Source organism: Triturus cristatus, chromosome 8 (genome assembly GCF_964204655.1).
Source record: "Triturus cristatus chromosome 8, aTriCri1.1, whole genome shotgun sequence".
Lineage (NCBI taxonomy): Eukaryota > Metazoa > Chordata > Amphibia > Caudata > Salamandridae > Triturus > Triturus cristatus.
In genome coordinates this window covers 1,476,215,790-1,476,229,407 of record NC_140591.1, presented here as the reverse complement: position 1 = coordinate 1,476,229,407, position 13,618 = coordinate 1,476,215,790, and the positions used below count along the sequence as shown (strand labels likewise).

The 13,618-nt window shown below is 45.8% G+C and overlaps 1 protein-coding gene across 6 annotated transcripts in view; it reads right to left on the bottom strand.

Moving 5' to 3' along the window:
• RELT (RELT TNF receptor) overlaps positions 1-13,618 on the bottom strand; it is a 176,349-nt gene that overhangs the window by 63,665 nt on the left and 99,066 nt on the right. For 5 of the 6 annotated variants that reach the window (XR_014967947.1, XM_085623313.1, XM_085623311.1 and 2 more), the window contains exons 3-5: positions 3,121-3,234; positions 855-1,033; positions 389-474 (exon numbers count right to left, since the gene is read on the bottom strand). Coding sequence is in view for 5 of the 6 variants with exons in the window: in XM_085623313.1 (XP_085479439.1) it covers positions 389-474; positions 855-1,033; positions 3,121-3,234 (379 nt within the window). In the remaining variant the exon portion in view is untranslated. The remainder of the gene's footprint in view (positions 1-388; positions 475-854; positions 1,034-3,120; positions 3,235-13,618) is intronic. The other variant, XM_085623315.1, reaches the window with a different exon arrangement.

The window sequence follows — 13,618 nt, the reverse complement described above, 5'->3', positions numbered from 1 at the left end:
AGAATGCAGTTTGTTGGTCGTTCTTAGTGATGCAGGACAGGGTAAAGGGAATTGCTTTCTTCTACACTGGATGGCCTTTTTAAATGTTACGAAGTCTGAAGAGAACTGGACAGTTGAAGAGAGACAATATGGTGGGATTGACGCGGGCATCAATATACCACTGGAATGGTCTAAGACTGGGGACGCCAATGCAGGTTCAGCAGAGTTGGACCCAGGCCAGATTTTCAAGAGACCCACATAGGACGACTGATCATGCAGATAAAATAAATGGCACTCAGTTACACAGACAGCAATTATTCGGAAAAAATGGCCTGGGTCCAAGCCCTCCTTGTTCTACCTTGAAAATCCCATGACGAAAGTACTTAAGTGCACTTCGTTTTCAACTAACCTTCACATCCAGAGATATCCTGCAAGGCGGAGGAACAAGGAAGGCATGCCGCAAGATGGCTGGCCTCTCCAGCCGGTGCGTAGAACCTGCAAGACGAGGAGGTGTTCAGTGTGAACCAAGCAGTTCCGCCCATGGCGGATTCTCAGCTTAGAGGATGCCCCAGTTCCTCCATACTATGAGCAGAATCATCCAAACACAGACAAACCCATGTATGTACACACAGACCTATGCACATGACAACAACATACCACTTCCTGTAAGCAGCAGGCCACAGTACTACAATAGCAGACACAATAAGACAAGCTGTGAACACACCAGGCTGTGTCTTAGCATTTTTTCTTTTGAGTTCACAATTCCTTATTCTTTCATTCTCCGCAGAAACACTCACAATCGCTCCATCTACCCTCTGTTTGCTCTGCTCATGTGCCTCCATCGTAGGGCAACAGACAAGGGAGAGTCAACATACCCAGACATGCAGTCTCCGCATTGGCTGTTGGTGGTGGCTGTGCCAGGCTGCACCAGCACCCTCTTCGCCGTCTCGCACTGGGTGTGCGGCTGGCATGGTCCTTTTCCATAGATGTCCGAGAAGGTGCCAGGGGGGCAGGCACGACAGCCCATCCCCACGCCTGTCCCAAAACCACACGCCTATGAGAAACAATCAAAAACAAATTCTGTTAAAAAGAACATTTGATGTCATCTTGCCGGCTGTTGTGCAGAATGGTCATAGACATTTCGAACAATGGCGATACAGAATTATAAACTGGCGTAAACGAAGAGAGAAGGCATGAAATTGTTGATTGGGACGCTCACCCAGCTACCAGGTATAACTATCAGGTCACAAAGGTGTGACGCAAATGTGGCCTAGACAAGGTGAAGTTGTCCACATTTCTAGGGTTAAACTGCGTAATGCGGGGCAGACCATTCTATGGACTGGTGCCTCGTTTTTGTAAATCAGGTGCACTCCGAAGCACGTTTTAGTCTTCATTAAGTAGAACCATAAGAGATCCCAGCTTTTCCTAGGTTTTCTGCAGGTAGTTTATCCAATCACTTTTCTCCTCCTTAGCATTCTGGTACTTGTATTTCTGTATGCATAACGGAAAAAGGAAAACTACCACTCCTAGAAAGCAAAGGAAATGATGCTTGACTAGATGAGCTTTGCATGGCTGGCATAGGGCACCTTGCGAGCTCCGAGTATTGAAAAGGTACATTTATATTTTATCGCAGCAGGGTTCAAATTTTCCACGATCAGATACGTTGGGCTCTTCCATGAAACTGCTCTGATGTGAATCCATTTGTATCCATCGTCACCTCTTGTTTTCTATTTGTTGCAATTTGAGAAGTAATCCATTTAGAATCCCCACCTTTATCCCCACGTATAAATAGCGAACTATCAGGGCCATAAGCGCATCCGGACTTGGCAGGAAAGGGGAAGATTCCTGCGTCACGTGCGTTTGCGCGCTCGATACGGAATGTACGGCAGCGAGACAATATGTTTTGGACACAACAAGGAACTCAATACAACTACTGCCAGAGAACAACAATAGGCCAACACAGAAGACCGTCATCATCTGAGCCAAGGAAAATTTACGCAAGACTGTGTCAGGTGGCACATCGAAACCTTGCATCTGATGGAGTGGAGGCCAGGCCCATCGAAAAACCTTGCAACTTACGTACTCATTACCCAAAGACCCTGTTCTGTCTAAGTGAGGTAGACAATTGGCTACTTGCCGATAACAACTGTGCTGCTCGTCCACTGTGTTAACCCTAGAGTTGGCATACAATATACATTATGTAATGCTATGTTACAATTCCTTGTATTGAGCACCCATTGGCTGGTTGTGCTGTCAGAAGATGAAGCGTCCTTCCTTGTCGTCACTGTATTTGGCCGGTAATAATCTATCGTCCAGTAAAGTGTTTGCGTATGTTTCTTTGGGGTTGGATACATAGAGTTATGCCCCGCAAAAGAACTTTCTACTCAACCACTGTTTGTGGGTGCATGTGCAGTAGGAGTTAGGGGTAAAGTTTTTCCATTATCCAGTTTTTAGTGTTGTGGCTGTTGATGCTGTGTCCTTTGCAAACTATGTGGTTTTAGTGTTGTGTGCGAGTGTGAGCTGTCTAGTTTATCCATGTTATATTTTGTTAGTAGGAATGCGTGTTCTGTTGGTTCCCTGCAAACAAAACAGCCATTACCCTGGGGTTTAGAATTTAACAGGTCTGGTCATTGTTGTCCTTCCAGATGTGGCACCACGAGCTGATTTTTGAGGTTTCTGCATCAAAAGCCAGAAGTAGCGATGTTACATGTTATTCTCTGCCACTTGAAGTGAGGGTTGTCAGGTCTGACCTGCCAATATGTACAAAGGGGACAATAACTGTTGCAGAGTTTATCCCCACCAGTAAGTAGCAGGCGCAGTAAAGTTCGAACTACTCCTTATTCCGAACCCTGCGCGAACCCGGTTTTCTCAGGGACCAGTTATCTGGATCTCCTGTAATCAGGGACACGGTCTGTCTGATCAGAGAACCCAAAATGTCAAATGTGCATGGTTCATGGGGTCCGGAACACATCTGTACATTGCAGTCCATGTAGTACAGCATTATTGATGGTAATCACAAAACTACACATACCACAATCCCAAGAAATACCAAAACTAACTAAGATCTCACTATTTCAGTTCCTGTTTTGGGAATTAGAATGAGGAATAACCGTGATAGGCACTTTGTGTCTCCTGGCTTACCCTATCAGCTTCCTGTCCCGGCGGGCACTCCGTACAGGGTACACACTGCCCATCTTCCGCCTGGTACTCACGTTCACCACACTCCAGCAGAAACACCCCGTGCCAGTTCAGAACCTAAAGACAAAATACATCAAAGTCAAGACTGGTCATAACAACATAATAATAGGAAACAGTGCTTTAAGAATGATGGCTACCACAGCATACGTGTGCTCGCGTGTGATCACTACGCTGCTTTATTTTTGTTTCCAATATCTGTCCTCAAAACATTGCCAACAAAATAATGTTGGATGGTCAAGTGGTTCTGGATCATTTAACTAGTGGCACAAACCTGACTGTAATTTAACCTAGTTTTTTGTAGGGAGGGTTATGCACGTGCTGCAGAGATCTACGCGTTTCTACGAGCCTAAAGGTGTAATACTTTAAAGATAATGCCAGATGTTACAAGGTTTGCTGGAGAGATGGATACGTGTGCAGCTTCTACTCTCATGTTTAAATCGCCATAAAATAGCTCAGTGGGATAAATAAAGAATGTCGATTTCCTTTGTGTGAACTTTTCATTATAAAATAATCCAGCCTAAGCCATTCGGCATAACTTTTCCCAATCAACCAATTAGACCTACAGGCTTTTCATCATAACCAACTTAGATCTACTGTCTTGAGCATAAGGTTTCCCACAAGGCATATGTTAAGTATTCCGTAATTTAATTACAAATATGTATAGAATTATGGTGGTCAAAGCAATATAATTTCACTGTTGAAAGGGATATCACAGGGCAAATCTTTTATCGCCATGGTTTCTGCAAGTGGATCACCAGAACCAAACCCTTGACTAGTTTGCAAAGAGGGTAAATTCCATGTACCCCATTCCTGTCCCAGGCTACTTGGGCATCATATGCCTCACCAATTAAAGCAGGAAACAAAACACCTATGCCTGCTTATGGTGCCTGGTTGTTGCACACCATCTCCAACCACAACATGGATGACACCAACTCTTCTGATGCGGAGGACACCAAATGGGGCCTGCCTGGGAGCCCTTCCCCGATGGTCCTAGCTTGGATGCTCTAGGGCGGATGGATCCAGCCTTGGCACACTGCACCCCGACTGGCCTAGCCCACTGGCCAGCCCGTTCCTGCAGGCTAGAGAGGGTTCACTGCAGGACCACAAGCTGGGCGAATTGGGATCTTTTGTTATTCTCCCCTGTTGGCAAGACTCTTCTGCTGTGCTCTCTCGCGAGATGCAAAATGGGGGCCGGTCTGTAAAAATCTGACAGGGCTGAGTTTAGTTCCCAATCTGGGGTGACATTCCAACTAACTAAATCTCTCTTTGTGTGCTCTAATACAGAGTAATAACGCCCACCTTGAAATGCATATTGACTTCAACCTGTGCTCTTCACAATAAAAGTCATTCCTACGGCCTTTATCATAACGTTTCATAATAAACAGATCAGGCCTACAGTCTTGAACATTGGTTTGTCACCACAACAAAATAATGAGTCCTGCTGCACTAAGCATAAGATTCCCCACAAGACAAAAAGCACAAATCGAGCGCTCTTTCAGTGGGAGACGACGGCATCTTCCCAATCAAATGTGGTACCCAAAACAACCAATATATGGGCCTCTCATAGAAGTACTTCTAAAAGCTCTTTTTCTCTTGATCACATAAGGTAGCACCTTTTGTAAGAATATGTTGGTGCTGGTGACGATTTGAGGTACGGCACTGGCTGGTCTACGACATCTACTAATGAAAAAGAGTCCCCATTTTCTCACTCAGTTTCACGGCACCTCTTAACCTTGAACACAGAAATGTATCTGCAACGTCACTCGGCCGAAGCACATCCTTCTGTTTCCATAGCAATTAATGGAACAAGGATATTGCTTTCTGGCTGACACCTTGCGTAGCGGGCCATCACACCAGCTGGCGATGCGCAGCCTCTATTATTGATGAGGGTGCGGGAACCGATGGCGGTGACTGTCACGCTGATGCGTACATGGTGCACACACCTGCCTTTGCTCCGCGTCACATATCCTTGGGGGATTCCCAGCCAAGTCAAGCAGCACCTGTCCCAGGAACACGCTGAACCTCTGTAGCAAGGGGAAAACGGGGGATTGGCAAGAATAATGGGCCTGCGATGGCAACTAATCCAGGTGAGGCAGGTACACGAACAAGGAACCAGTCTCCAAAAATGACACAACTTACTGGATCAATACAAAGAGTGCCCCTAAACTAGACATCTACCAGTGCTTAACTTGAGCCGGAGGTTTCCGGTGATCAGCACTGGCACTTAATTGTCAACACAGGCGTAATGTGACAGTCTGCCTCAAGGTGTCGCTTTCTGGCTAATTTAGAGATGATTACAACAACAAGTAATTAATAATTCAATATACATTGAAAAGGACTATTACCTGTCGCCCATAGCTCTGGAGGCCTGAAATATTCAGAATTGTCGCAACTGTAGGAGTGTGATGGTTAGTAGTTGTGTTATTACTATCACTGGCAGCATGGCAGGGGCAATGTGTGGTGCAAGCTTCAGGGGCTCTTAACGAGAGCCCTGGCACTTACTTTTTTTTTTTTTTTACAAATTAAGCACTCATCTAACACATCTCTACTAACCAAACAAAACTAAGCAAGTATCCATAACCTATCAATAGAAGTCCTAAAACATCACAAAAAGAGCGCCCAGATTGAGAAAGCCCTCAGATGCTTTACTAATGCTAGAAGGCACTATACCCATACTGATTTATTTATTTATTTGAAAGTTTTTATATAGCGCCAACATGTCCCATCAGCTGATAACATAACATATTCCTTCGCCCTATTCCCCTAGCAATGGCTTTTAGGGGCACTGTGGGCTCCAAGCTGGCACCACTGGGGTTTTCACCCATCGCCTTTCGGTAGACCCAGCCCTGGCATCCACCCACAAAAGGAACTCTGTAAAGGTGCTCTCTAGCATGGTAAGCCAGCTCTAGGGCCCAAATCAAAGCTTTCACCGAGACATAATGCCACCTAATGTGCCTTTGTAAAATTGTTCTCTCTACCAGCCCAAAGGAGGACAGGGCTGCTGTTTTCAGAGCCGTCATAACTGAAGGCATGGTCCGGTCAACTCACTTTAAGGTCATTTGGTCAATGTTTGTGCAAAGGGATCAACCACAGGCCACAGGGGCTAGTTAGTGGCAGAACATGCTACCACTATGTTGCTACATCTGCAGCTGCTTTCTTACACCTATGACCTGGGCCACTGCGGGCCTCAGCATTTTCCGCATAGTTACTGATTTGCCATATTTGCCATATATTCCAACATCTGCTGCGTGATTTGCAAATTGTAACAAATCTAACTCAAGCAGGTCAAAAGTTATTACGAATGAAGGTGACGTGCTGCCTCTCAGCGGTGGCTCTTTCCAGAGGTTGGCTGGCCCCCTTTCAGTTGCTTATGGTCGTATTTGAGTGCTGCTCTGTTTCCAGTGGGTGCAAGCCTCTGCCCAGGCAGGGTTAACGTGCAAAAATGGCAAAATAATGAAGTAATACTATCAGAAAATGTGCCACGTCATGCCGCATAATGTGCCTTTTCCTGCTGCATAATTTAGTCTGTTTTACATAATGTGGTCCACCCCTGTTGCATAATTCCAGGGGCCCGGACTGTGATTAATCGAAGCTGACAACCAGTCTTTTAAAAGTAAACACGGCTTCAGTGCCTGCTCGCGTCTGTTTTTAATCCACTTACTTTCAGATCAGCGCAGGGTCACACGGAGGAGGCTGAAAAGCAAACCCGTACCCGGGAGCCGCGCCTCTTGTTGCAACAGATCAAGGCTTTGCGCTAGATGGATTGGCAAAATGCCGCTTACCCAGGGGACAAGCACAATTGCTACCCCGGGCAGAGGGCATCAAAATGTCACCAGCCTAAGGTGTCAAGAGACCATGTGCTGGCTCTGGCATCACCGCACAAGTGATTTCAGACTGAACGTTTGCATGGAAAATCCCACTGCCTCTCGCAATCCCTGTCCCACACTGCCCCTGTCCCACACTGCCCCCCCCCCCCCATCTTCTCCGCCATCTTGCAAACTGCCCGAACTTGAAATAGTGCAGAAAGGAGCAAGCGATTCACAAATGGTGCAGTTCGCACCAGGGCAGACGGCGCTTCCTGCGCGGAGCCGTGCCGCCTGAGGCCATCTGTTCCTGACACTCCCCAGCCTCGCTGGCTCTGCTCCAGGCAGGCAGGCTGCGAGAGAGACATTTCTTTTACTTATTCATTATCTGCACAGCTCACAATACTTCTGGAAGATGCTGGACACAGCAATGGCAGGCCGCTACACTGGACACCTGGTAGCCCGGGTGGCTACTTAGAGATGGGGCCCCGCTGATGAACATTACAGGACTTACTTAACTGTGTTACGGTATTGTTTACATATACAGGTGGGGGACCGGCCCGAGACCTACCCAAATCATCCCCCCCCCCCCCCCAAATGGGGACTCCTGTAAGGGACAGAGACACGCAGACACCATCACTGCGTCAGAGAATATACAATTCTCAGGCCGTATATATTACAATCAACATAAATACGACATTTTATGTCAACAGAATTATTCAATTTTCCAAACTTTCACATGACATTTACATCAAGAATCCTTTGATTAGAGGAACTAATACAGGTCATCTCCAAGCAACAGATCCTTAAAAGGAGTTATGGCTGGCAACCCCCCAGGCATCATGGCATTGACTCGGGACCGTGGTCCCCATACTACAAGTTGCATATCACAAGGCAAACTCACCTGCCCCCTCAAAACAGAGGGAGAGTAGGCCAGCATGAAAACTGGATCCCCAACATACCATGCCAGAGCCAACCCAAGAAGGGACCCCCCTGGCACCCAATGGGATGGGCCTGTGCAACCAGGCCATACCTTGGACCCCTTGCGCAGACGCCATCCCCCGACATTCTCCAGGGCCATGTAGTGGAGTACCGTGAGAGGCTAGGGACAATCGCTGTAGCGGAAGTCCACACCCCTTCCCTACACCTCCACGGCAACCCCAGTCCCGGTTTTAAGCCAAAATCTTCCTAATTCAGAATTCGCCTGCACTTCAATTACTGATGCCAAGGTTGTCCACCTGTTTTGTGACCAAACATGACTTCTTCCCCGCCACAGGCCTGGATGGTTCCCCGACCGGCCAGGCCTCCCCCCAGCGGCAACTGGTGAGACCACCAAAGATACCTGCAGATTCTTTTTCTCTTTTTTGCAGCAGTCGCCGTCACCAGACCCCTCGGAGTCTGTCCTAGACCAATAAACTTCCGGTGCAAGCAAGAGCAAAGTGACGGCACAAGCAGCCACAAAGCGTGCTGCGTCCAGCCGACTTCTGACGTGGATCCGGATGAAGGAATCAAAGCTTGAAGAGAAGAGCTGAAGGAATCCCTCCGCGAGCGACCGGGACGTCCGGAACGGCAGCCGACAGAAAACCAGTGACCAAACCAAAACAAGCATTGGCATAGCCAATAGGTCTCACTTTTGGGACCTTATAAGTATTTAGTTATGCAGCACAATATCCTTGGTGCAACAACATCAACTGTTGCATGGCTAAACACTTATAAGGTCCCAAAGGCGACACCTATTGGCTATGCCAATGCTTGTTTAAGGATGTTTCTCATACTGAACGGCATTCAATATCAGAAGAGTAATTTTAAGGTGATTAAAGTATGTTTCTGTATATGTTTGGGTGAGAAGCATAATGCTTAATTTGTGGAAGCCTCATTTTAATGGATTGGCTTTAAAATTAGAAATGTATAAATGTCAGAAATCTGAAGCGGTCTTGCAATCCTATGCACTACCTTTCAGTAGAACCGTGGAAAGTACTCTTCTTAAATAAAGGTTAAATGTGGGAGGCATGGCACAGTGGTAGGTTTTGGCAAAAGTCCAGGTTTAGCCATTTTAGATTTTGCACCCAACCCCTATCCCCAAAGATTTATTAATTGCAACCAGCAATACAATAGCCATTCTGAGAAGTAGCTGGCAGCATAGTGTCATACCCCATGCTAGATTCTTAAATACAAAGGACCAGTCTAATGTATCTAATCAGCTGCCAAGCATCGCCTGGAACCGAGATAAATTTAAACGATTGGAACCTGAACCAAAAATGGGTTGAGAAATGTATCTAGGGCATCAAACAATGCAGATGAACTGCAAGGGATGAATGCTCTCCATCGGATGATGAATAAAATACTTTACTTTTTATATCAGAATTTAAAATAAACTTTTAAAAAACACACAATATATATCAAAAAGGTGATTGCGAGCCCGTGTATCGGATGTACCCTGCAAGTACTTAACACAGAACAGTTTAGCTGAAATATCAACAGGCTAGTCTAGTCAATATGGGCATTTATTTAAGCGTTTCGCATTCCATTGCTATTATTGTAATGCGTGTTTTCGGCCTTTATGTAAGACATGCAAAATGTAAACTTACAATTTAAAGAAACAGAGAAAGGTTGGCTGCAATTTCTAAACGCAAAAATTTAAAGTCGTGCATCAAAGAAGGCATGAGTTAAATCGTCTTCACGGTAAAAAGATTATTCACACCGATCATCGTGAATGCAAAAATGAAAAGTTAGAACCTGAACCAACAAGTATATGCTGAGAAAGAAAGTACCTGCAAAGTTGAAGCCGGTCGAATGTGTGGCGAAAGTGAAAGCAGAGCAAATTAAAGAAAGACGCGGAGGGGGAGGAGCGTTCAGAGAGGAAAGACAGATGGTGCCTGATTGGGCGCTTTGGCTGGCGGTTGCGCGCGTACACGCTTGCGTGAACGCAAGCGCTAGGCCAGCCAAAGCGTGGGGTAGCACTTTGAAAACCCCTTAACTAAAAGTCGAACAGCAGCACATACGCTGCTCTAGGCTCGACCTAAAAAGGCATCTTCACTGCCGCATTCCCCATTAGCAGCAGCAAGGTCCAGGGTGTGGGCACGGCAACGAGGTCGTCACGTGTGATGCTAAATGCACTGTAACATTGCACCATGGTGCAAATGCCTTTGAGCAGTATCTTGTGACTTTTGCACTCAAGGTATGCTCTTCAGTACAATTAGCTTTACATGAAGCCCCTCCTAAGAGTACAGAGAGTAATGTATGTACTTTGCATGAGTGTTGCAAGTATCACATGTTAAAAAAACATGCAATGTGACCCATGCCAACTTTTCCCCACTGCTGCACGTGTTTGTATTTGACGTTAGTATTCCACACTACTCTAGGTTGTGTTACCTGGCATGACTTTAGTAGGGCTGGCTTTGACCCCACTGGTGTTTGCATTTGCAGTTCTTGCCCCGTGAAGCTCACTTTTCATATGTATGTTCTACAGGGGTCAGAGGCCAGCCGAGTTATCAGGGGGTTGCACTACATTACGGAATGCCATTCTGAGTGTGCAGAAACTTTAGGCGGGAAAGCGCTTGCGTGCGAAGGTTGTTGATCAGCGCTATGGTTTGCGTTGCAAGAGCGCCCACTAAGACGTTAGTGAATATGGACCCAGATATGTGCACATAGTTCCGCGAGCTCTGGACGGCTGTAGAGTAGGAAGCTTTACTGCTACTACACACTACATGTTGTTGAGTTATAGCCTGTCCTACATGGGTTTTATCATTAGATATCCCACCGAAGCTTGGTTGATACATACTGCTCGGAGGGTGTCATCACAAGGCACAGCGCATCATTATCACGGGATACAGCGTCCCGCTGGGACGTTAGATTCCAGGGAATCTGCGAGCGCAGCAGTTTACATTTGAATCCTGAAAGATTTGCAGAAATGTTATTGCAATCTTTGCAAATACTTTATTACGCATACTGCAACCTTTGTATACATCAATTTGTGGATTATATAGTTTTACCAGCAGATCTGTATGTCTATGCAAATTTAGTGGGCATTTCAATGGAAAATATGCGGTCTGTAAATGACAGTGTGTTACCTCACCAGTGCTCCAAAAGGGACAACCGGCGACATACTGCAGCCTTGAAAGACATATTGCATTGCATGCATAGACTTCAATATCACATATGGCCCTCAGTGAATGACTGTCTCACTGAGTACAGCATGCTGTAGAACAGCGCTTCTTAACCTTTTGACATCTGTGGATTCCTACTTAAGGATTACTAGAACCCGGTGACCTCCCACTGACTCATTATCGGAGTCCGGGAATCCCCACTGAGACATTATTGAAGCCGGGGTCTCTGGCCTAAGCAATTGATGATTTGCACCTCAGAACAGTACACAAAAATGCAGACACAAGCATTCAAACAAATACACAAATTATTCAATATTTAATTTAATTCATAAGAAATATATAAAAATATACATTTTCATGGCAGAACTATTTTATTATTTCCACAAATATAAAAAATATACATTTTCATAGTAAGGGTGGAGCTTTTCTAAATTCAGTTGCAGCCACCCATCGTCCACACTACATTCTGTTTGATGCTCCTGCACTTTCTCTACAAATCAATCTGAGGAAACCAACTTAATTTTTAGCATCCAATTTCAACTTCTTTCAATTACAGAATGTGTTCAAATTTTAAAATGTACATTTTGCCTCTTTATTTACATATATTAATCTATTAATATTATTAAATTTTCTAAGCAGTCGCGGAGCCCTTTAGTAGGCGTCACAGACCCCTAGGAGTCCGCAGACCCCAGATTAAGAGCCACTGCTATGGAAGAATGTAGCTGTTGGCAGCACTTAGTGTGTTGGGGTTTTAATATAACACACAGCACTGATATTTGTGTGTGGGACACTGATATATTGGATTCCATGCAGGGGCTTCAATATTAGACCCCCTCAGCATAGGGCATTCCTCATTGGCTTGGCATGCTGGGAAAGAATGTTGCTGTTGGCACCTCCTCGTGTGAAGGGGTTTCATCACTGGCTACGACAGGCTGTTGGCGGGGGTTGTTTTACAATGCTGTGGACATCAGTGAATATGGGGTGGAAACAAAATCTAACAACTGAATTTATTTTGGCCTGGTAGATCCCCTTCTTTTCTCTCTAAGTGGAAGGCCCGGCCTATTGTGGAATCGACCATCGTTTCACAGTATTTCAATTGTGTGTTAGGTCAGCCTTCTGACATACTACAGGAGTTGAAACACATCACACGGTATTGTCAGAGGCTGTAGAAACATAAAATGTGGCAGGGGCGCCGGTGCGGGGTCGCCGGATGATGACGATGCTGTAGTCCCAATGACCAGTCTATGTAGGTCCTGCCAGATCTAGTTTATTGTACGACACCTTCACCCAGTAGTGGCTCGCTAACCAGAAGACCTCTACGCTATGCTGTTTTTAAGATCATATTATAATTATTGACACAAAGCTACCTGTTCCAATATGCAAAGGGATTGTGGCTTAGAATCACCTAGGGTCGGGTGAATGTAACCCCTTAGACTTGTGTACCTTAGTGGCTCAAGCTAGGGTTGGGTGAAGGAGACCTTTAGACCTGTGTACCCTAGTGGCTCACCTCCTGAAATCAGGGCTGGTACTTTATTAAGGCAACTGTGGCAAGCTGCCTTACAATGCCACCACAACATGCCGTAAGAGGCCACAAGATTGCAACCAATGGCCTTAAAACGAGGCGGCTAAGGGAGGGGCAGCGTCCAGGCAGCAGCACGCCATTTTGCCTCTGGTTTAGAACCCCTTCTGGCAAACCAATCTTGATTGTGTGGCTGGAGATGGGAATTTGGGGATGTGCCTTTAGCTGGATAGCAGCTGTTAAGCGGCTCGTGGGAGTGCAGGCAGATGAGGAGTGTGATTATTAATATCTTCTGAAGCTCTGGGATTTAAATGCTAATTATTTGCAATATTTAGAAAGTAGAACACGAGGGAAGAGAACATCAAATCAGAAGTAAAGATCAGCTTAGCTTCAAACATTTTAAAGTACATTTCCCCCATCATCTCCTTCGACGTAATTACCACCGCCTTGTAGTGAAAATAACTGCCCAAACCGTAGCCACAACCAAGCAATCCCAAGCTCTGCTCCATGAGATATCACTTTCTATCCATAGCTGAATGTTGATGGAGTAAGGCAGATGCAAAGGCCAGGGAGGTGGGGGTGCTATGTCCAAAGATACACCCTAATTTCTTAACTGGCACAGTGCAAGTTCACAGGAGTGCCCACATTGCAGAGTTGCCCATAGACAACAAGTCATGGCCCCATTGCAAGGGTCAGTAAGTCCGCCTTTTGCCCCACTCTTGCCTTTCTAGGGTACCACACCAGTGAGGGAAAAGACTGGGTCCCGCAAGGCAGCTGTGCAGGAGTTTTCTGTGTTTTGGGGAATTCAGACAACGAGAGGAGGGCAAAGATCCAGGCTTGAAAAGTCCCAGAGATCTCCTCTATGTTTTTTCTGGTGAGATTTGCAGGCAGATGCTTGCGTGTTTCTTAAAGGAAGCCAGGGAGATCCCTCCGCGAACAGGAAACAATATCCAAGCTGAGGTTAATGCAAATTGCATATATATAGCTCTTCATACTGCACTTCTGCTGGTTGT